Genomic DNA, 24,719 nt, shown 5'->3' on the forward strand with positions numbered 1-24,719 from the left:
GCAAGTTGTTCCAGATTCTGATTCTTTGTTTCCCAGGCCTTTGTTCAGCAACCTAGCAATTGCAAAACCCATTGAGTCGTCCACATCAACTTCCCTCCTAATAAAACTCCTTAGATACAGCCCATCCACAGTAATCCGCGGGCTGTCGTTGAATTGGACCCATGGCCTGGTGTTAAAGAAAATATTAATAATACGGACAAGATTAATAAATGCGGATGCTGTCATCAGTAAGTATAATGTTTAGTTAGCATGAGCAACAGTTGTTGGGACATCATACCCGTTAAGTTCAAGATCGGTGGCTTTAGACGTCAACCACGCGGTTGTTTCTTTGATCGTTCTTTTCTGCTTGTCGAACTCGTTCATCGTCTGAGATTGGGCAGGCTCATCAGCATACATTTCATAGCGTTGTCTCTTCCCAAAGCACATCTCTGTTAATTGATTGGAAGAACATTTTCTAGTAAGTTAACTTGACATAAGTTTCATATCTATTTTTGTAAATTTAAATTAATTCCAACAGGCAGTTTAACATCATTGCTAGTCTATGCAAACACATAGGATAACCGTGTCTCATCAGAAAAACACTAGAAAAAGTGCTTTGTAACTTGCCTAGCTCTTTCCTCTTAATATCATCTTCTCTTTTCTGGTAGGATTCCTCCCTATCAACCATCTTCTTAGTCAAATCAACGAGTTGTCCAAGCACCTCTTTTGCCATTGCTACAATGCTCTCCGAGTCATTTGTAGCTTTAATGTTGGCTAGCTGAGAAAAGTTTTTCTATGAGTAAGTACAAGACAAAAATTTGTACAGACTTCCGTAGCTGTGAATAGAAGACGAAAAAAGCAATTATGATGTATAGACTATGATTTTATCTTTTCTTGGTGTTTCCTTACCTGGGCATCCCCGTTTATGTGGATGGGATGCGAGGGACAACTATCAGGCAGTGGAGCTAACGTATGGCCTGGCGACATGAAGTTATGCTGAAAAATGCAAAAATAACATTGTATGACCTTATTTGGAATTCTTCAGATCGACCAAATATGTGTAAGCATAGCATGCAACTCCCACCACTCATACCTGGTCAGCGGCACTGCTGTTGTTTTGCTGAGCATAGCGTATACCGGTTAAAGGGGCAAACATGCGTCCAGGCGACATGAAGTTATGCTGGAAAAAGAACATATCAGTGTATTTTTTATTTTATACGTGGTTCTGTCTTTGATCTAAAATTTCAAATATCAAACAATGCTTTTTATAACTGTATAGGTGTGTAAGCAAGTCATAGGTGTGTAAGCACATTGTATGAAAATGAGGGTCTAGTGAATTCTTTTTTGTCAATGTAAATAGAAGCAAAAAAAAAAATCTTAATCTTCCTGAAAGGAACATCGAATCATAATACACCTTTGTTAAAAATCTGTCACCACCTGCTTATATTTGCTGTAAACATCAGCAGCACAAACGTCCTAGTTTTTTTTAGAAGAACAACTAACAGTGAGCGGAGATAACATCCATACAGGCAAACTAAAACTCTTATTAGATAACATCACATTGCTTCTACCTTCTGTATTTCATCTTTTTGTTCCAAACAATCAATAAATTCCTATTTTAACACGGGGTTAATCATCTCATAGATTTTATTACGAAATGACATACTGAAGTGCTGTTTCATCCTTACACATATAACCAAGTATTAGATTATTAACAGTACCAATGAAAAAATCAAACTATATAAGAAACCTGAGCACATAGAAGTATAATCCTACCATAACTGTAAAGAAACGTGTAACTTTCACTGCTTGGTTAGCTGTATACCTGTGCAGCACAGTTGTTGCAATTCTGTTGATGACAGCAGCCACCAGGAAACGGCCAGTATACGTCCAGGCGACATCAAGTTCTGCTAAACAAAAACAAGACAACAATGTGTTATCTTCATATTGTGTTATTTCGTGTTTCAGTAACAAACCAATAATTTATATTTTTAAACACTTCCTAAGGATTAAGAAGGTATTATCTTTTGCATCTTAGTCTTTTTTATCAATGGATCAGATAGATCCAAGTGATATGCAGTTTAACTAATGTAATAAAAAAAGACCTTTTCTTTTACTAGCTACCACGGAACCATGTTACGATCTACTAATAGAAAGAAAAACACCGGCGTGCTAGAACAAATCCCAAATTAAATCCAGTCCCCATCTGCAAAAAAAATCCTATTGGGGAAAACTTTAGTTCCTTCTGCCTCATACCTGAATCGCTATCCTACAAAGAATAGATCTAAGTCTCCATCTACTATTCCTTGTATATGCTGTGCTGGATCTGGGATCTCCTCCTACCATGGCGAGAACCTGTAGTCTGGAATGGGGGGAGGGGGGTGCTCTGTTTTCGTTGGATGGGTAGTAGATGGCGTCTGTACTTATGAATAAAGCAAAAGGGTGTGTGCTGTCTGGTTGGAATGTAAATATAGTTGTATTTCACATGGTAAAACGGGCGAGCCGACCACCAAAATGATAGTACATTGACAGCTAATTTTTCCCCAGAATTATACCGCCAATTGTCTTGCTACTTAGGAAAAACTTCTTAGTACTTTGCATTTCATCACTGGAGTTTTACTATTTGGTAGCAGTTTTGCTGCGTTTTTTTTTTGTTTGTATACATTTATAATAAAAATAATAACGCTAATCACTGTACTTTCGCCCATGTCTGTGTGCCTATTTAAATCTAGCATATGTAATTAATTTTGGGTGTGCTTGCACCTGTAGCATCGTTGTGTCGTCTACATGGTTCACTGTTTCTTCCTCCGTATCAACCTGCCTGGCACCGTAGAACGGTGGCTGCTCGGTCACTCCGGCAAAATCAGTGAACATGGTGAAAATATCTCCACCGATGTCATACTGCGGAAAAAATGCAACAATTAATTAGATAGCATTTACAGCTTAACTGTCAATATTTTCTTTTTATTTCCTACCTGAGGGGTCATGTTGAATGCTTCATTCCCGTTCCCTTGAGGTGTGACGTCGTATGTTGGCTGTGGAGTGATCCTATTGGCAGCTGATGACGTGATTTCTATGCAATCTGACTGCTAAAAAGAAATTTTAGAATTAGAATATAGCAATTGATTGTAAGTAGTTTAGATGTAAAAAGTACATGGTTCATACATGGGATTTCTTTTTAAAATACACCCACACCCACACATTATTTGTAGTTTAACTTAAGACAATCTTTTTTATTGATTTTAGTGCAGCATAATGCTATATTGTATTAATTTAATTGATAAATTAAAAAAAATAGAGAAATCTCACAAATCAAAAAATCTAAAAGTTTGTTGCAGAACTATATTTAAAAGTCAGAAAGTTGAGAAATCATTTTGTTGACCTTTTCCATACAGCTTTAACCTCCATATCCATGGAAAAGAAATGCTAGGTCTTGCCATTAGTTTTTGCGTAAAAAGCTATACTTGGTTAGTTCATTACTTACTTGCCGAGAGTCGGCGGATCTCCGAGGAGTAGCAGCAACCTCGGCGTCGAACAGCTGCAGCCCAACTTCCGTACGGTCCGCCATTAATGTCTGCGCGTCCATCTGCAGAGCGGCAGTAAGTTTGGTAGCATCGACCTCCTCGTCGAAGAGCTGTAACTCGGAGTCAATACAGGTCGCCATTAATGGCTGCTCGTGCATCTGCGAAAGAGACAACCAGCTTGGTTGGTGGGAGCATTGTGTAGTGTTTGAATTGGTGAACGATGGAGGTGTCTTTGCTAGATAGAAAGAGGCTGATGTGCTCCCGAGTTAATAGCCATTACCTGCGCATTGATGTTGGCCTGGTGCTGGTCCTCCATGGCAGAGCTTCGGACGAGCTTCCGAAGAGAAGAGAAGGGGTGCTGCTTGTTGCTCTCATAGTGGTTTCTTAAGTAGCTGGCTAGGTACACGTTGGATTGTCATGTTTAGATTGTATGCTATGGGACCCACAAAAACTGATATCATCTATCCGCAGATTATATTTGTTCCTTCAGTTAACTGTTAGCTTAAAAGAATAAAGTGGTGGCCCACAAATTGATTCGATCTGGTTGCGAAATGGGGGAAAATTCCATCTCTGTCAGTTAACGGTATCGTGTTGTTTCTATCGTCGGCAGCAAACAACTTTTAATGGTCAATTTTGTTTATCTAAATGGACGTCGGCAGATTTTATTCGCAGTTTGGAAGAAAAGATGAACAACACGAAGTTACAGTCAAAACTCATTAGCAGTAATTTTATTTGTCATGACGATGGTTTATTACCTAGACGTTGCCCATAACTCGAGCTAGTGTCTACGCATGTTTCGTACGTACCTAGAGAGGCTCAAAACAAGCAGAGCCGGCGCTGCGGCTGCAATTTGGATGGTAAAACAGCGACATGTACAGTCGAAGTTGACAACTGTTTTGCAGTTTTGCTGTGTATTGCCCGGCATAGCTAGTGCGCCGCATGCACGTACGGCTAAGTACGTCTCTACTTCTCCCTGTTATTTTGCAATCCAATGTGTTTTCCTGTATATCCTACTATACGACTTCGCGCCAACGAAATTTTTGAACTGTTTTCCGAAACCGAAAGGTGATGGCACGGTTAAAATGTAAAAATTATTGTTGGGAGACACATGGTATGACATGTTGTTGGAATGATTTTTTAAACTTCTTTCATCAAACTTCTAAGATTGGTCAGTCCTTTCTTTTTAGATTATGGTGATCAGTTTTGTTTGGTTCTTGTAGTTATAACTTGTAGTTTATTTTTGATCGTCTGTCTTTCAAATAGTTCCTAAATTATTGTTGGAATGATTTTTTAAGTTGTTTATAAATTAATATCATTGAAATTTATCATAGATAGCATAACATTAAAGAGGATAAAAAGATGAAGATGGGGTTTCGCGAGAGCTTAACAATGTGATTCACTAAATAATTTTTTTCCCTATAAGGTTGACCTGCAGTTCACATCGACATCACAGACAATACTATGATGATATCTATAGTAATCTAACCTTTGCAAAACAAGAGTTAACCGACGAACGAACATATCATATGCTGTCTCCGTGCAACCGCAAACCATTTATTCGTCCTAAATATGTCATGTTGACATGGATGTTGACAATACACTATTCGGGGTGATTTAATAAAAACATTTTAGGGTATACTATCTTTTTTGTTTTCCAAAACCTGAAAGGTGATGCCACGGTTAGTATTAATAATGTCTACATAGCAATTTAAAAAATGCGAATTATTAGAGTTGCTTAGAAGATTAGACTCCATCGGGTGCCAATTAAGTGTAGGATCGTTAATGTAGCAAAAACATCTTCATATTTATTTACTATTTATCCCACGGTTAAGCCATCCTACTCTATCTCCATCACAGAACACAATCGCACTTACTAGACAAAATATAAAATGAAACGGAAGTCACCTTCGATATCCGCCTCCCTCAATCCCTTGTATCGCACCCCACCGAAACAAATTCTGTTCCGATATCACCAACGCTGCACCACTTGGATATCCTACCTCCGCTATTATTTAGAAGGCCTACGGGCTATGTAATCAAATCGATGCCAGCGGCCAATAATAGCGGACGGGATGGCCAATCGGCAAAAAGACATGTCAGCGCAGTGGGCTTCATCGCCGGCGCGTGTCGCCCCGTCAAGTTTGCTAAACAGCGTCAGGCGCACGGTGCCGAGGGAATCAGATGAAGATGCTGCCAGGGGGGCGACGGTGAGTCAACAACCTTGATACTATGAGGATCCACGTATTTTCGGATTGCAGAAGATTTTATTTTGTAAAAGTGCCTTTCTATTAACCTCCCGCCACTATTTGTCGGATACGATGGAGTACACAAAAAACATCTGTCCATAACATTTTGAACCGTTCGGTCTACAAAATATTTTGAGTTCCCGACACACGCATTGGAATTTTCATAACAAAAGTAAAAGTTGGTTTGACACTTTTTGTATTATTCTATGTGTTTTTATTTTAAATCCATAACTAACCAAAAAAGAGGTCTAACATAGATGGATACCATTTTAAACATGCTAGGCCGAAAAGTAAATTATATTTGAGTCGGCAGCACGTACTACTTGTAGGTTTGTTGTAAATGTAAAAGTATATTTTTTGTGGGGTTTAATTTTTTCTTCGTGTTTGGATTGATTCAAAAAAATATGTTACATGGTGCTGCTAAAAAAAATGTCTATTTTACCTTCCAGTTTTGAGTTTTTTTTAATGTTTGGTTTACAGATGAAAGAAAATACGTGCTCCCTTCTACGTTGTATCCGACCGAGGGGCAGCTGCATTGAATAAGTTGTCGGCAGTAGAGATAAGTTGTTTCGCACGGCCGGCCGGGATAGGTAGCTGCTGAGCTGCTACACAGTTCTCCACCCTGACACCCCGGTCGCAGAAATTTTTATAGTTGGATAAAGTGCAGAAGCTAACTAGTTCTACTCGAATTATGCTTCATCGAATATATGAATAAGAAACGGAAATAGGACTGAGCTCGACATCTTCATCTATAGAAGGAGTTATGTTTGCTATAGTACTGTATAAGATACGTCTGAAAAAAATAATTTTTATTTGGAATATATGATTTCAGTTGACACTGCGACATGGAGTCAACGACACGTCTTGAAAAAAATGTGCTTAAAATGATGATGTTCGCTGCATCTCTTTTCTAAGTGAAACCCTTATGTCTCCATGAAATGATCTGTGTCTACGGTTGTGTATAATTCTCCGGCAGAAGCAAGAGCGTCGGTGAACAGCCTGCGTGAACATAAATGTATTAGTAATCGTAGTTTCCTTTTTTTTAATTATACAATACTGTTAAAACAAATCTATTTTGAGTTTTATTATTATTACCTTATGGCATCCTTAGTGCTTCCTATGCCGTTGCACAAAACGTCAATATGAACTCCTTCAGGACCGCATCTTTAGGAAATGCGAAAAAAAATTAAAAGTTTAGTGCACAGAGTAGGCATCCTATTGCATAATAGCTTGTTTGCTCCCATGTAGTTCAGTTAATTTAATTCATTCATTTTATGCAGGGCTTTAATTATATGATAACATTTCGATTCCCAATTTTTAGAATGATAAGATGCATTCTAACCGCAACATTAATATTATAGATTTTACATATTTCTGGTATTTGCACGAAAAAAATTACCTAATCAGTTCGCTTCTTATGATAGTCATGATACTCTTTGCTGTTTCCGTTTTTTCAAGTGATGGTTTGGTGTCCGCCTGCGATAACTGCAAGAAAATGTATCATGTTGGGAATCAAAAAAAAAACTCTAATCTCACCCTATCAGATGATCACTTTTCAAATGAAAGTTTTAAAAGGAAACCAATGAACAAAGATTATTTTTTTCTTTCTTACTTGTGAGCTGCCTGAAAAATCATCATTGTTATCTGTTATTTGGAGGATATTGTTTTGCGTTTTTGTCATTGGCGACAACTGTGTCGCATCTTTGTCCTCCTCGTTGCTGATACTCCTATTGATTGAACTAGTTCGGTCGCTTGGAATACCTTGCGCATCATTCGTCTGCAGGTGGTCTCGTCACGTAAATATTTTTTGCATTTTGCTCAAGTACAAAAATGTAATTTAAACGTAGATTACCTTTTTTTGCATGAGGTCGATGTGAACTGAAATAACACTAAGATGATGGTGTGTGATGTCGTTGTAGTTCGTCACAAGCCTGCATGTGTAGCAAATTATCTCCGGCTTTCCTTTATCTATCAATACACGGCCGGCAACAATTGCGTATGAACCATCGCTGCAATTTTTACGTCAAATGCAAATTTGTAAAACAATATCGTGCCATGTTAATAAATGTTCTAAAATCTGTAAAAATATATAATAGTAAATTATTCTTATTTTCTTTGAGACTAACTGGGTGGATGAAAAATCTTTGCATCCATTAGAGAACCAGATTGATGCTTTGATAACGCCGGTACAGTCTTCTATGTCAAAAGTTGCTCTGTATTCCTCTATCTTGGTCACCCTTACTATCCCAATCACCTTGACCTACAGCAAAGAGAATGTAATGCAAAAAAACATCATAATTTTATTTCATAGAAGGAAAAAATAGTTAAAATGGATGATTGCATGCGTTAAAATATTAGTTGATACCAAACTATATGTACTTACAGTAGGGGTGAGTGTGTTGTTGACGATGAATGTACTTCTTAACCCACACGCGTCAATAATCTGCTTTATGTTTAGAGGCATCAAGGTCTTCTCGTGTGATACGAAACGAATGTCTGTCTGGGTGCATACTTCATGTGTGATGTCTGAAACTTGTTTGTCTTCAGTATGCTATAAGTATGATTATATAAACATCATTTAGAAATTCAATCCTCTCATCCACGGAACTGGCAAAGAAAATATCATACTTCCAAAAAAAATAAAATTGATGTTGATGATTGAGCTAGTTAAATACCTGTGAGCTTGTCTGGCTTGACAATGGTATGATTGTTACAATTTCTTGGTCTGCTTTGCTGCAGTTTAGAGTATGCGGTCGTTTAATTCCTGCCATTGCTGAATATTTCTTAAGGGCGAATGAACGTGGACCTATGTTTTCCACCCCCTTGTTTCTTCAAGTATTTGTAATTTTCATTGCATTGTGTCTGCAAGTGTAAAGCGAACTGCATTTTGAAATGAAAATCGTTTTCACAGTGTGTGTTTTCGTGGCTACGCGCTACTGCTGCACAATGAATTGTCCGCTTGATTGTATATACTGTTATTTTTACAGTGCAAAAGAATTGCTGATGCATCCAAGTGAAACGACGACACTCCTATAAAAATCAAATGTTGTTGTTAGATGGGGCATTCCCACCCTCCTTACTATTGTGTTCTATAGGCTTTATCCACTGAAAGCTAAAGACGAAAAGACCGTTCGAAAGATGGGTGAGATACAGCTAATTCTTCCTGTATTCTTGTATTGGTGTTTTGTACTGTTAAGTCTTACATCATTTAATACTTTCTGTGTTTTTCAGATCCCTTCCGTTTCATCCTTTCTTATTTGATGCTGTCAGCCCACATGACACGGATGTATGACAACAGTGATGACCCGGTGGAGTTGATACTTTGTTTCTGGTCACTGATCTGCACGTTCCACATGATCGTTCTTTTGGACCGGATTAGGAGGAGTGGCCTTACCCCGTACCAGAGATGGCTGGTGTTCAGGAGATCAAGTTTGATTGTGGCTGCTTCAATAATCTACCTTGCTATCAAAACTCATCGAACACTTCCTTACTGGTGCGGAGTTGTTGGCTGGCTATGCGCTCTCAACGTGATTGCGTTGGGTTCTGTTATAGTTGTGTTCGTGGACGATAATGCCACGATGATATTTCCCGAACTTTCTATGGTCGGTGTGTCATATTCTACCGCAGCACCGTAGAAGCCAGTACTTGTTGTTCCCCCAAAAAAAATCATGCTTGTTTGGTGAAAACGAGATTGAGTGACAATGTAACTCAGAAATGTATCCTTTTATTGCTTTTTTCAATAAAATTATCTAGCATATCATTTACGCATTGTTCGGATGTTCTGAAAAATATATTAAACTGCTGTCAATAGCTACGGAAGGAACACTGACCAAAAAATGTTCCCATTTTCTCCTACAAGTGTCTAGTAATATACAAGCAAAGATGTTCAAAATCGATCTTAATTTGCGTCAGATTAGTTATTTGTTATAGCTATAATGTTGGGATCTTTTTTTGACTATGTAATTACAGGGTGAAGTAGCATTTGGACAACTCTAGTAATCGATGATAATTCGTTGAAAACTTTGCTACGAATATAACTAAGATGTTAAAATTACTAAACAAACGAATTAAAGAACTAGAACCATATCCCTCTCAAAAAAGAAATTATATTGATTACATCGTTGAAGAATTTCCATTGTACATATCTGTAACGACCTTTTGTACGCTCTGCATAACTGTGGTAAGTTAAGGTGTTTTCAAAAAAAAGATTTGTTTTGTAAGCCGTCTTCTAAGTGATGTATACATATATGAAAATGGGGATTGGCTTGTGATGAGTTTGACATAAAGTGGTAGAAGTGTGCTATCGTGTTATTATAGCAAAAAGCCAAATAAATAGCATGGCATACAAAATTGGGAGTTTGGAAAAAAAATTCTCCGTGCACCACGCCGCTTCCCCACACCCCCAATTTGTGATCAATCTAGATAAACATAACCAGGCTCCTGGAAAAATCCGATGTAGGTCCCCCTGCATCACCGTTAAAAAACGAGCTACACCGGCATTCCGCATATATGAATTGTCTTTATATCGAGCATAACGAAAAAACGTCATTGAAAGGAGTAATAAAAAAAAGTTACATGTAGATGTTAGATTTAAAGAAGATATTAAACAATTAAAAAAAACTCGAGAACCTAAAACAAAAACACTCTCATAAAAAATAATTAATTGGTTATATCGATCCAATTTCGTATTGGTGGTTGTAGCAATTAGTGTTTTGCTTACAAGGTTGAGTTTTGGTTATGCATTTTGTACACAACCGTGTGTGCGTTATAGTAAGGCGATAGTTTAATTTGTTAGCTAATGGTTTCCTCTAGCAAGTTGGTTGTAAGATTGTATCAAGCTTTCAAAACTATTAAGAAAACTTCCTATCGAAATAAAAACTCCCGCATAACAAAGATAAAATCAATAAATTTGATAGAAATGCAATACACGTTATATTAAATTAGTAACATACGACATAAAGGGTAAGTGGTAAAAATGAAAGTGAAAAATATGTTTGCATCTAGGAAACACAAACATCTTTCAGTTAAGTCGTCTGAACACACAAGGACCAGACCTAGCTCTTGTTTCTCTTATTGGTACCCTTACTAAACCGATTTTGAAATGTTGAACCCCGTGCTTAACCATTATCCTCTTTTGGTCAAGCTTCTTCATGAGGGAATCGTCTTGTAAAACGGCGTATACTTCACCGACGGTACCCTGCACAATGCGGTGCATGGTTCGACATGGATAGATTCCAGAAAACAATGTCTCAGCGATGTTGATAAGTGTTTCCGTTGGCTGTGTTCCAAGAACTCGTAGAGCGAATCCTTCTTCTTGCGCGTCGACGACTTCTCCTGCATCTATCATGTTTGCCATTGAGTAGTATGTGTGGTGCTGTTTTTTGATAGATCCTTATAGTGTTTTGGCAAAATATGCAGCTCATACGTGCTATAAATAGGGTCTTAGATTGTATATGGTAACCACACCAATAGTGTTATGGTATGGATTTCGTATGTGCTAACTTTATCGTCTTTCTGAAGAGTTTGCTTATTTATTTGCATGTGTAGAATGAACTGCAATACGTTTGGACAGTATGTTGGAACAAATCGGGCTGTGCAATAGTTTTTCCGTTCCAAAGATAAGTTTAGTTCGGAATGTTAAAACTGTTGTATGACTTGAAGTTTAACATTTTTCCAGAGATCTTCTAACAGTTGTATTGCAGGTAGATTGTTATTCTATGCAACGGGGGTATAGCGAGAGGGTTGTTGTTGCCGTTACATTTGTTTTACCTAACTTCCCTTGTCGACATGATTCACATTAGAAAATGGTAGGGAATGACTGCCAACCGGTCCCACCATCGTATCATACGATGGATTTGGGTGGTAGGATTTGTAACTTCGGAATCTTCAATCAGGGCATTCTGGCAAAAACATGTGTGGAGGATGGAGACAGACCCTGGATCCTTGTGCTCGCCAGTACTACAATCTACTTATTTCAAGAATGTTGATTTTATGGCGACCAAAATGTAAAAAGCGTGCGTCGTTCACATGGAGGAACATCGTGCACGGGTAGGGGCTACTCAAGGAGGGTCGTATATGGAGAATGGGCGGTGGTCAGAAGGTGGAAATTTGGGCAGATAACTGGATCCCTATAGATAGTGTGGAGCGAACTGTTGGGCATCAGCCGGAACAGGAAGTGGAACTGGTTAGTGAACTGCTGCTATAAAGCATGGAATTACACACAGAACGGCGTATCATCTTGGAATGCATATCAAGAGAAATCAGCTGGCAACCCAGGACCATTAAGTACGTGTGAGAATCAGACAAGGGCTGGCTGGCTATGTGTTGGGCAATGGTACACGACAAGACTGTAATTAGTGGGTCATAGCACCCATATATATTACACCTCTTTGTGCCACGCTAAAAGCACTGAGCTCCTAGCATGTCGCCGAGGAGTACTCCTTGCTAGCAAAACGCGAGTCGCCAAACTGGTGCTATAAACAGATAACATGGTGGGAGGTATCTAAGTTGCAGTCGAATCACTTGATCAGGTCGATTCATTGGCCGTTGGTCGAGGAGATTAGGGTTCTCCTGCGCGGTTTTGCTGATCACTCGGTTCAGCATGTGCGGCGAGCTTGCAATGGTGCTGCGCATAAATTAGTGAAAGATGGTTGTGAGAATAAGGGTTGTAATTCGTGGATCGGGTTGTATCTTGTAAACTCTCTGTCGTGTGATGATGCCATGATTTTAATAAAGATGCATCCATTCATCTAAAACAAGAAATAAAATAGGGGTGCCGCAACTATTTAACATACGGGCAGCGCGGGCGGTGGGAGATAGTTAAGATTGGGTGCCATGAAAATAAAAAAAACATTCGGTGCATCCCAAAAAATAAAAATAAGGGGGGAGTGCAGTTTTTTGGTTGTTTACTAGTGTATTAGTGTATTAAAGAGCGGGGAGGAATTGGTTAAATTTAGAAATAATAAGCGATACAAATTGCACTTTTTTTTATTATGCCTAACCGAAAAATTCACTTGGGTCCTGTTGATCCTGTTGTTCGTTCATACCGCCAGAAAAACTGCCTCATATAGATGTCTCATATTGATATAGTGTAGTAGAAAATCTAGCTGCCGGACAGACATATGCTGTGCATTTATGTTATGTTACACATATTGTGCGAAACGAATCGTTCCCGGCGCTTTTTGAAATGTCGAAATGGATATTCAGCGGATAAGGATGAACAGTATTGCGTTGTTTTTTTACCGGTTCTCTGTTGCTGTGTTGCTTACCCGTTGCAGGTAATTAAAGCAAGATTTGAATATAATGTGCCTCTGCCCTTAGAAACATAAGCAGCCTCTGCCATTAAGCCTAGGTAAAAAGTGGAAGTGAAAGTTATGAAAGATTGGTTTCTAGGTTTTTTGAAAAAACAGTTCACGATGTTTTTCAGTAATACATGTCATTTCATCATGGGTTGCCCCAAAAACGGGGAACCAAATTAGCCAATAATGCGAACGAAATTATAGCTGTTACCATAGCTGATACTTAGTTATAAGAAGGATAAGAAAAATACATCTTTATGTGCTTCTTCATATTGGATACTAAAAGATATCTTCTTGTATCAATGATAATTTGTCCTCCCTGCGATCTGGCTACTGATTATTGATGTGGTTGAACTTTACTGCTGGTGCTGAAAACATTCATTCGCGCTGAAGCAACGGTTCTATTTGTTCCTCACTGTTTATTACCAGTAGAGCTGCATGCATCGCTAATGTATCCTGGTTCGTCTTCTGATTCAGAAACGTACTCTTCGGACGAAATCTGATGCTCGAAGACTGATTTTGGAGACATGCTGGGTGGTGGGTTGGAGTCGTTGCTATGCAGTTCTGTTGGTGTTAACTGATGTTGCTCGCCATTTGACTGATGCACATCATCGGAAGAAATAGTAATAACAGGTATAGATGGCATTATCCCAATACTTGGGGGTACAGTACAGACTGAACGGTGGACATCTAGTTCGCCAGACCACCCGGGCTTGCTATCTCGTCCATTGACTTGTTGATTCTTCGACGAACCTGAAGAATACTGGTTGTGTTCGTCGAACATGTTTTCGTATTTGAAAGACTGAAAAATGTGCATCTTACTATGTTGTTGTATATTGCTTACCTGATATAGCTGCTAGAACTCTGTCGCCAGCATCCAAAGAATCACTCATCCGCTTCTTCTTTAAATCGGAATGATTTCCGTCCCCGGTTAAAAAAACATGGCTATAAATCTGCTCTTCTAGCTCAATTTCCCTCGGGCGACCAATCTTCAGACTTTTGGGTACAATGGTGTGTTCGGGTGTTCCTTCCTTGTAAGGTAATTCATCTTGGCTATGCTTTGGGTAAAGTGGGTTGAACTGCTTTGATCCATGCATCCCAACAAATGTTTGATGTGTATTTTTGTCAAATCCTAGAGTTTGATGTTGAGTCTTGGAAAAGTGTTTGATTGATATAGATGGGGGTGCACACTTTGATGCCGTCGTGTGTTTGTGGACGTTGTATATAGAATTGCATTTTGAGCTGTAGATGCAAAATCCCAGCTCTAATATCTACAGTTTAAAGTTGATTCTCTTTTGTGTGGTTCTACAACGTCGTAGATTTACAATTGTATAACACAAGGCCCTGTGATGTGTATACAGTCTAGTTTACCGATGCATTTTCGTTTGCTTGGTGTTGTAAAATTAAAAAATCAATATTACTTTCTCAAGTGTTAGCTAGTTTGCATTATGATGTGGATCTATTGATGGCTGGTATACTTTATAGATGTCAAATCATTATTATTTGAATATTTGTCAAAGGTGTAAGAAATATCATTGCGTCCTGACAAAGCTTGTGCTAAAAAAATAATTGTGTGATTAAAAAACTGTTATGTGATGTAACTAATAAAAATATAGTTAGTCACTAGAGCAATTGATGTCGATTATTATCAGAGAGGCAAACATGATAAGAAGAATCTTGGCAGAGCTGTTAAATGTATCGTTTTAGAAACACTAGACCAATAATAGCTCAAATTTCATTCCATGACTCAAGAGGATTCGAACCTAAGCTTGATGGGGTGCATAGTTTTTTCCGTGGTGCCATATCATCCGATGAAGAACATAAAGAAAGAAGACGCATTACAATAAAGACCATTACGGTGAAGGTACAGATGAACAAATGTTTTTACGACTAAATTGTATTGGTAAAATGTGGAGGCCATTGCTCTGTGAGAGCGAAGATATTCCCGACCATACCTGTAGGCGAACCCTGAAAAATCTTTGCATCCTTCAAAGAAATCTTGTCCACTTCCAGCACGAACCATCGACGAGTCCCTTCAAGAGTTATAAGGGCAAATTTTCCATTCCTTGAAACTGATCTGAGCTGAATTGAGTGACTAAACCGGTGGTTTGCATCTACAAGTTGCTCTGCAATGGTACTGTGCCATACAGTGATGCCAAATTCTGAACTGAAGAGACTAGGTAGGTCAATTATGCACACATTGCTCCATTCCTCATGGTTTTTTCCTTCACCCAGGGCAGAAATGTTTATTAGACCCCTTGACCAATGAATCATTGTAGCATGTCCGGTGCGGCTCTCACCAAGGACATAATCCATCTCTGTCAGCACTTGATTATCCTGAACGTGTGGCACTTGTGATATTCTGAATGTTTTTGTTGTAAAACTATATGTAACAAGTTGCCCCACCACGTAAACAAAAATCACTCGATCTCCGCTGACTATGCAGTATGGCTTGTTGTGGAATGATAGAGGTTTTTCTAAATTGAATGGTTGGCTGGTGATCCTATTCCATTTGTTTTCAGAAAACTGACACAGATGCAGTATGAATGTGCTGTCAGATCCGAAGCTTACCCCTTGATTTGTCTGCACTAGAGGTTTGTCGGAGTCCTTGATGAATAAGGAAAAACGTCCAACTAGTTTATGTGGCAGCAGCACAAACTGTCCATACGGCACCGGCATCTGCGGGTCGGGGGATCGAGGTATCTTACCGGCAAGAGGTGAAAGTTGCTCCATCTGCGGCTGGGGATCTGTTGGGTTGTGGCAGTAGTATCCTTCAGCACCCTCAGTCACCACCAATCCTCCCTGGCAAGCAAGCAAGCTCATGTGGCTCAGCTCGTGACGATCTATTTTAGATCTTAGCTTCAAAGCAGTCGAGTCGCCTGGAGGTACATCTGCATCTACCAGCCAGGTCATCAACCCGTGGCCTCCGCCTGTTTCGACGGTGAATCCGATTAGCGACGGATCTTGGCGTTGGAGGTAGCGTGAAGTGAATCCCTTCTCTTCCACCGCTTTCCTCCATTCCCTGTGCACCATCTTGCATCGGATTGCTGATATGGTGGAGTCTACCCTATCTAGGATGTCAGTAAGCATGTCTGGATGTGAGAAAATGGGGTGGTCAGTACAGTCTACTGGCGGAGGCATTGCTGAGGTAGGGGTGCCGCGCCGCCGGCGAGGGTTAGGGTTCGGATGTTGTTGTTGAGGATGGTTTGGCTAGTTTACGGGCCGGATGGGCTGATAGTTCTGTACTATAGCACCGTGCGGGGCTATTTGGTGGAAAAGCTGGTTGAATGAAATAATGAACTGGATTTCTATATATTATTTTTGGATTTCTATCTTTCTAAATGGACTTTGTTAATCAAAACTTCAAGATACGTTAAACCTAGATGACGCCTAAAAAATTTGTCCATAGCAAAAAAGTAAGCTACTTAATTGACGATCTGGCCTGAAAATTATTAAAAAAAATACCTTATTTTATGGTAATTGTTTTAGAACAAAAGTTGTTGTTTACAGATGGCTAATTTGTTAGTATGGTGTTCACTAATATAGTCTTGAACTTGTTTTATCCGTGATTTGGTTGTTGTAACATCGATAAAAATGTAGTAGTGACGATAAATTTTAGAATAGACGAATACAATGGCTTTTTCAAGATATTCATACAAATTTACATACAAAACAGGTTGTTTGCCTTCTTAAACTGCGGGGCACGAAAAAAGTATGGAGACAACTATGTTTCACTTTTTTGGGGGGGGTTTCTATTTTTATGATAACATAATATTCAAATTTGTTCCTGTTAGTGGAAATCTTTTTTGTTACTACTAAGAAAATTGACAAGCACAGTACATTTTGTAGAGAACAAGATGTATGCGCGAATAAATAATAGCTATTGATATCCTAATAAGAAAAAAGAAACGCATGAGTAATAAATGATAAAAAGAAAAAAATTGTATCGTGCTACTAATAAATAGGTTTGCCGTGACATTAGTAATTTACTTTATTACAAGGCAATAGGACAATAGTTCTGGTACGAACAAAGATCGACATGGGGGACATTTGAAAAGGGAAAAAAATTAACTAACTGGAGTGAAACAAACAACATTTATAATCTAGTTGATTACGACAACCCTGGTCCACTTCTATTTCAGACATCGAATGCCTCGGCCGCGTCGTCTTCGTTTTCTTGGTCAACTACGGCATCCGCCTGTACCAGCACCCTGCAGGAGACTCGGTGGACGGACTTCCAGTGCGCTGCCTGACAAGCCCGCGAACAGTAGAAAGACTCGCTGCATTGGGAGCACGAGCGAAACTCCTGGCATCTGGTCTCCCTTCGGCCGCATCCAAAGTTGGAGCAGAGCAGAAGCTGGGGGACGATTGCCTCACCGTTGTCCGGAGATTGACCTCTCTGAATGTTCCTTGCTGCGAACCAATCACACAGGAAGGGGTGAGCTCTGTCTGAACCACGAGCAACAGATGCTGCGCGTGGGCAAAGGCAAATTTGTGTTAGAATGCAAGCATGCCGGTTGGGGTCGTTGGTTCTGGTGCACGTCGAGCATGTCAACGTGCCTCCTGAAGAATGTAGATCCCATGCTGTTGCTTGCAGAAGAAGACGTCGGCCGTTCATGACAGAGCGACTAAGGCCGAATCCATCTATTAGGCAGAAGCCTAGCTCGCGAAGAGCTTCCAGATGTCCTAGACTGGCAGCGCGTGAGCAAAGACCAGCGCCAGCAAGTAAGTTGCGGTCCTCCCTGGTGCCACCACTTCCGTTGAACATGATTACTGCAAGCGAGTAGAGCGCGTAGCAGTTGCCACCAATAGCTGCATCAGCAATGAGATTGGCGCCGGCTTCGTAGTCTCCAATGCAGTAGAAGAGTATCTAAAAGGGGTATGGAAAAACTGTATGTTAGCATATTGATCGATATTCTGTTATAAAGGAACATTGATGCTTAAGATGGAAGATTTGATTATTTACCATGCCTAGGAGGTATGATGCTCCCGTGTTTCCTGAGTCGGCGCAGGTCTGAAGGAATTTTTTGGCTTGGACACTCCAATTCTTAGCGCTGACTGCGATGCAGTTAGCAGATGCATTCTTCAGAACAGCAGGGCTGAGACAAAGGTCTCTAAATCTGCTGAATCTGCACATATGTAGTCAAATTAGACAGATGGACAAGGAAAAATCAAAAGAAACAATGTATTTCAACAAACTGATGAAAAAATAAACAGAATATGTTATTGATTTAGACATACGTCATGATTGCATTGGCAAGGTCTGCTGGTTTGGACGCTCCATATGCCACCTTGGAGAGGATAATGACCAGCAAGTCGTCAGGAAGCAGGGCGAACCTGTCTTGCACGTCGTAGCCCGGCGGTGGAGCAAACTCGTCGTCTGCGGGCTCGTCGATGGGGCAAGTCCTAATCCTCTTGGATTGTTCCTCACGGGATAGGAGGCTGGTGCAAGAGGTGTTCATCATGTCGATGAATCGGGTGATGTAGGTGTGGATTTGTGGTTGTTAGAATTCTGGATGTTGTATCTATATATGAAGGGATGTGTAACGGGTTTCGCCCCTAGCCTAGTTTTGCAATCCATATTGCATCTAGGTGGTTTGTTTTAGCTATTGTAATATGAATTGTAAAAGCAACTGCCAGACTGCCACACAGCGAAAAGCAACTGATTTGCGTTGAATGTAGATTGAAAAGCAGATTCAGCTGGTTTTGCTTTCCGTTGTATTGTTCAACAGATTGTATGTACAAAAGGAATGCTTAGAAAATTACTGCCTTAAATGTTAAAATCATTAAGCAAAAAAAAGTATGTGCTACTTAGTTGTGGTTTGTCTTGTACAGTGTAACCAGCATAATTTAGTTGGCGTATCATAAAAAAAAATATTGTGATGTCTATAAAATTCATGTACCGGAATTTTTTTGTTGCTCTTATATCTCAAATATCATTGGATGTGAAGCTGGTTCCCTACTTTTAAATACTTCTGTATTTCTATACACTTTACAAAGCTTAGAAAATCTGTTTTGTATAAGTTTGATACCCGAATTCGGAGCAAGTTGGTCTGCTGTAAAAGACAATTTATTGTTCTACGGGGGCAGACTTGGCATTATAAACTTCAATTTTAACGGGCTTACCTATATTTATGAAAAAAATTCTAGAGATGACTGTTTGGGTAAGGAAAAAAATTAATTTTCATACGGCTATAATTTTTTGTCAATCTTAGAAAAATAAAAACAAAAAAAAGACTCACTAAGTGGAATATCGTCTGCAGACCAACGGATCAAGGGGGGTCTGGGTATTTAATTCCTTGAAGTAAAAAATGATCTTTATCGAGTGAGTGTCTTTATAAACTTCATAACGAAAATGGGGTGTGGCAGGAGATGCTGCGGAATAAATACCTAGGACAAATGACACCATCTAAATTAAAAACTGGAAAACAAACAATTGTTTTTTAGAAGTAATTAATAGAAACTTAAATCGAATGACACTCAACAATGGTAGGCGTGTGCGATTTGATTCATCATTGTCGCCGGAATAGGCTTTTAGAGAACGATGCTTCCTCTTAGAAGTCGAATGTCAACCAGTCCACTAAGCTAGTTGTTTTATGACTACTACTCTAAGGGTGTGTTCGGTTCCGGAATCAAGTGGAATGGAACGGGGCGGTCTCGCACATAGGACCGATTTAGGTGTTCTGTTGGGTAGAAGGAATGGAACCAAGTTGGTCCTCGGAATGGAATATAATTCAAAGATGCGGAAGGAACCCATTCCACCGATTCAGCAAAATCTGGAGGAACTAGGCATTAATGATCAGTTCGCGACGTCGGCTAGCTCACGACCTCGGCGGCGAGGCACGCCCGACGGCGTCCAGCGCAAGTGCGGCTGCAGCCAGCATGCGCGCGGCGGCGAGAAACGTCCAACGGTGGCAAGGCACGCGCGCGACAGTTCCGTCCCAGTTCCGTCCCATGATGCGCGTGGCGGCGATGACATGATTATGGCTATTAAGTTTCGTCCCAACTCGTCCAACCGAACGCAATATGGAACAATTCCGTTCCTCGTTAATTTCGGAACCGAACACAGGGTCGGAACAGTCCCGTGACCTCGGGACGAAACCATTCCGTTCCATTGCTTCGCGTTCTTTAACCGAACACAACCTAAGTGTCCGGGGAGCTCTACAAGCTTGTCATAGGGTTCAATATGGGAGCTTCTATCCGGCTAAGGATTTTCTTATTATTACCTACCGCTGGATAAAGTATGGTCATTTACATTTCAGATGGAATTAATTCGAATTACACGTGGCGCAACTATGGTGCACTTAACGCATATTGCAAAAGACATAACACGATTCTTTTTTCACATATCCAAACCCGTTCATCTGTGTCAAATTGGACGGTAACTATAGCACGATGCTTCATATTAAATTGATAATGTGGTAAATGATTTAAGTCGTACTAGGTGTAGATAAGGCTAGAACCCAACGTATACCGATAGATGATAGGACATGGAAACCTAGGTGAATTATGTGGTTCTTTTTCTGTCCTTCAAAGATATAATACTAATAAGGTAGTTGCTTAGAGGACTTGTCGGTATTCGAATTCTAATGCCAAGTATCGTCGACTGAAAAAACGTCCCGGTATATACATTGTGTGGCTTACTTTAATTTTGTTTATTTTTTTCGAAATTATTTTATGTGTGCAACCGTATTACTGTTACAGGATTGTTTGCATACCGTATATCAGAGTAGTTGTTGTGCTAAAGCAAAAAGATATTGCAAAAAACGTGGGTGAATGATGTCTCTTATTTTGTGTGGGACCACGGTGTGGGTACTGTTATATTACGTATTTTAAAAAAGGAAGTTATTTGCTAAAAAGAAGTGTGTCAATGAATTGACAGTAAGGTGGAGTCTGCTATCAGGGGTTGACATAAAGGTGGTATATGTTTTTTCCAACAAACAGGTACACTCTGTGGTGTATACATACAGGTTGGTAAAGAAACATATATTAATCCGGGGTGGACAGTTTAGTAAATAAAAATGCTTAGTTTGCAAGAATGGATGGGTACTTCTGATTACACTGGTTTTATTACTAGGACAAGGGGAACGGGTAACAACGGGGCAGATTACAAAACTACTGAACCCTGAATTGTGTATTTCCCTTCAGCAATGCAAGCTTAAGAAAGCGTGGCATTCACTGGCCATGTCCTTGAACGCCGTCTCCTTCAGGTTGTCCTACTGGTAGATGTGGTTGGTTAGCTTCGTTGATGACGTCGTTTCTTGGCGTGCAAGACGATCGGTGAGACATTTTCCAGTGAACAAACTGGCAAGCACGTGAGCAGTAGTTTACAGATGCGCATGCCGAGCATCTCCTGAACTCGTGCATCCTTGTCTCCTGTCTTCCGCAGAACGAGTTCGAGCATAGTCGCACAGCTCCATCGGCGATCACATCTTGTAACGGCGAAATGCTCCTTCCGTGTGGTGCGTCCGCGGCGAGCGTGCCCTGCGAAAACCACTCAGACAAGAACATGTTTGCCTGATGGATTTTTGTAGGAAAGCAGCCGTTGCTTGCCTGCTTGTAGTTCTCGATGTCTTGCTGCTTTGCTCGATCTAGGAGGAGCCGACCGTTCAACGGAGAACTGGTGACGCCGTAACCGTCGAGCAGGCAGTGTCCGAGCTCGCGTGTGGCGTGGGCGTGTCCTAGCCTGGCAGCGCGTGCGCACAAACCTGCGCCAAGAGCGAGGTCGCGGTCCTGCTTTCTGGCACCGCTGCCGTTGAACTGGATGACGGCAAGTGAGAAGAGAGCCTCAATATGGCCACCCTTAGCAGCTGACACCATTAAGGATGCTCCTGTCCTGCGGCTACGCACGCAGTAAAACCTGATCTGAACAAAACCAAAAACTACTGAGTATAAGCTGTTTCTACTATCTTAGGAGATTATACAGTGCCATGATCGGATGGAATGTTAATTGAGTTTGGTGTTGTAGAACAAACCATGCCAAGTATGTATGCCGCGTCTATGTTGCCGGCGTCTGCGCACCTCTGAAGAAATCTGTCTGCCGCTTCAGACCAGTTTTTTGCACGGACGGCTAGGCACCGCAACGACGCATTCCTTAGCACGACCTGGCTCTGGGCGAGGTGCATGAATCTCCTGTGGCTGCACGCACAAAAAAAATCAGGATAAACATGAGCACTAGAAAGTGTATATACAGAAAAAAAACATATAAGTATACAGAAGAACGAAGTTAGATTTGGATAGGATTAATGTGGATCTTACCTCAATATTGCGCCAGCAAGATCAGCGGGATTGTTTGCGGATGACGACAAAGATGTGAGAATGGATACAACAATGTCATCCGGCAGCTTCTCGAAGTGGTTTTCCCCATGAGCTGAAAGATCGTCGTACTCAACCCTGCTCCTCTTGTTGGGATTCATCCTTTACTCTTACTACAAAAGAGTGAAGTTTGGTGTGCTGTTGGGCTCTTCTGAAGATTGAACATTTTCGGCTGGTAATTAAATAGGATTGATATGTAACTGCACGTATCTTTCGTTTTGTAAACCAGTTTGAAGTACTGCGAAAATTACATCCAGCTGGATGTAGCATTTGTCCGACATGGTAATGTTGACTGCAATTCGGGCGGCTGAACCATTCGTAAAGGATGCTCTTTAGCGGAGTTGGTTTCAATGCTATTTGTTTGTATATTTCAATGGAGAACTATTTGTAGTTACTTTTATATAAAAAGCTGGTAGAATTGTATTTCAATATTATAATAAATGGAAAATACAAATAAAAAATATATGTGGATGCACCACATTTATGGAAAAAAATGTAGCATTTTAAAAATTCTACTAGGACGCATTGTCATTTTATTAGGGGATTACGTGAGTTTGTTTTTTAATGCATGGAAACTGAGTGTGGAATTGGAATTTGTCATATATCTGTAAAAACAGTGTTTTTGAATGCCCTTAGAATAGATATGTGGAAAAATAACTAAAAACAGAGAACCGCACCTCCAATGCAGCAAATACCAGCCAATCTTTCCCGAGGTGTAAACCTCTGAAAATTGTGTGCTTGCCCCGCACGCCTACCTCCCCACTTGGCCGCCCATCCTCGCCTCCATACCGTCCTACAAGCGCCGACGACCGACTACATCCGACAGCCCTCCAGACATCCTCGCGCCTGCCGCCACCTCCATCAATGCGTCCTCACGCCCACAGTATGCTCCATCTCGTCGTCCTAGCGCACCGTATGCCTACGATCTCCCTCCTCGATGATTACTCGACCATGAATCGCAACCCCTATTTCTCCCCCTACCGCGATCCTAGTGCTCTGGCCGCTGTTGCCTCGCCGCCGCATGCCCTGCTACAGCTGCCTCATGTCCATGCGCACGCCGCTCCCTCGCAACCATTAATTATTTAGCGACCCGTCGACTACGCACCCCTAGTCTTTCCCGGTTCGGGTGATACCATCGTACGGCCATGTTGAGGCGAGCCCTCATATTGAAGAATGTTAGAATGATTTACATTTATGTTTAAAAAAATGTCCAACATTAAACAAACAAAACAGCATTCCATAGTTTGTATATCCAAAACTGATTTTTAATTGGTTACACCATTAGTTTTCGACTCCAACTTCCAAACAAATCCAACAACAAAAATACATCTAGGGTTTGGAATCTTAGTACAATTCAATTACATGCAACTGTATATGCATCCATAACAAAAATACATAGCAGGTATTTAAAAAATGGTAGAAAATAATTATATTTTATATTGGGAGGGGTTAAATGTACTATTCACCGTAAATACTATGCAGGTTGGAAATTAGAAATTTTGTCTATAGCTTGTTGTTGTGTTGTTCTATCGAGGGTTGTCTAATTAATTAAAACATACAGCTACTATATTAGGCATATCCTACTCCTTGGATAGCAGAGTTGACCGAAAAGGGGGTGGACATCAAAAGGAGGCTGGCTGTTGAACAAAAAACAATCTGACGAGCAGATCTAGACCGCTGAAAATCCTGAAGTGAAATTGGTGGGATTAGGCGACCGGCGTTGATGAAACCATGGAGCGGAGCGAAATCGAGATCCGGCGGCATGCTACCAGATTGTAACAGGTAAAAAGATTTACTTGATTCGTTGCCAAAGTTTTTGTCCCCATTCTAATTCATCGTATGGGGGGTGAGGGGAGTGGATGTTGAAAATTGAAATTTCCTATGTTGCTAGACAGATTTGTGAACTAGCCGCGCTATCATCCCTAGGCATACGCCAAAAAACTGTGTAGGATTCCTTGTTAAACAGCATTGTGTGTAAATAAAATCAGAAAGAACAGAACCCTGGTGATTGGGAAATTTCTTTTTGCCAGCTGGTGAATATCTGAACTATGAAGAAATTTTAAAAGACCGACATTAGGGCAGCGCAAAAACCGTAGACAGTCTGACCGAAAAACAGTATTTCCAAGATTAAAATGCTCTTATTGGTTCTCTATTGGGTGGTAAGTTTGTTTTAGATTAACACTGGAACAAACGAAAAACGACAATTTGCCACCGTGTATAGAACAGAGATTCGACACTTGTGGCATAACATGTATAAGCAAAATAAAAAGATGATTCCACTTAACTGGAACTAAAATGGTTGAGCAAAGCATACATAAACATAGGGTGATACAATGTGGAATGCAGCTAGATGGGGG

General features: G+C 40.3%; 2 protein-coding genes across 2 annotated transcripts; both read right to left on the minus strand.

Moving 5' to 3' along the window:
- Positions 1-17,185: 17,185 nt before the first annotated feature.
- Positions 17,186-18,512, minus strand: LOC124695665 (F-box protein At5g50450-like). The gene is made up of 3 exons (XM_047228492.1): positions 18,289-18,512; positions 18,014-18,176; positions 17,186-17,917 (listed from the first exon to the last, which is right to left on the minus strand). Exons 1-3 carry the CDS (start codon positions 18,510-18,512, stop codon positions 17,186-17,188), a joined length of 1,119 nt encoding a protein of 372 aa, XP_047084448.1.
- Positions 18,513-21,222: 2,710 nt separating this feature from the next.
- Positions 21,223-23,315, minus strand: LOC124695667 (F-box protein At5g50450-like). The gene is made up of 5 exons (XM_047228494.1): positions 23,308-23,315; positions 23,155-23,208; positions 22,306-22,407; positions 22,023-22,185; positions 21,223-21,912 (listed from the first exon to the last, which is right to left on the minus strand). Exons 1-5 carry the CDS (start codon positions 23,313-23,315, stop codon positions 21,223-21,225), a joined length of 1,017 nt encoding a protein of 338 aa, XP_047084450.1.
- Positions 23,316-24,719: the final 1,404 nt, after the last annotated feature.

Source organism: Lolium rigidum, chromosome 3, assembly GCF_022539505.1.
Source record: "Lolium rigidum isolate FL_2022 chromosome 3, APGP_CSIRO_Lrig_0.1, whole genome shotgun sequence".
Lineage (NCBI taxonomy): Eukaryota > Viridiplantae > Streptophyta > Magnoliopsida > Poales > Poaceae > Lolium > Lolium rigidum.

Coding starts and splice junctions, on each gene's coding strand:
- LOC124695665 (XM_047228492.1), bottom strand. CDS start 18,512: ATGATGAACACCTCTTGCACCAGCCTCCTATCCCGTGAGGAACAATCC. Junction 18,177..18,288: donor CTTGCCAATGCAATCATGAC/GTATGTCTAAAT, acceptor ACATATGTGCAG/ATTCAGCAGATTTAGAGACC. Junction 17,918..18,013: donor CATCATACCTCCTAGGCATG/GTAAATAATCAA, acceptor TACCCCTTTTAG/ATACTCTTCTACTGCATTGG.
- LOC124695667 (XM_047228494.1), bottom strand. Junction 22,186..22,305: donor CTTGCTGGCGCAATATTGAG/GTAAGATCCACA, acceptor TTGTGCGTGCAG/CCACAGGAGATTCATGCACC. Junction 21,913..22,022: donor CGGCATACATACTTGGCATG/GTTTGTTCTACA, acceptor GGTTTTGTTCAG/ATCAGGTTTTACTGCGTGCG.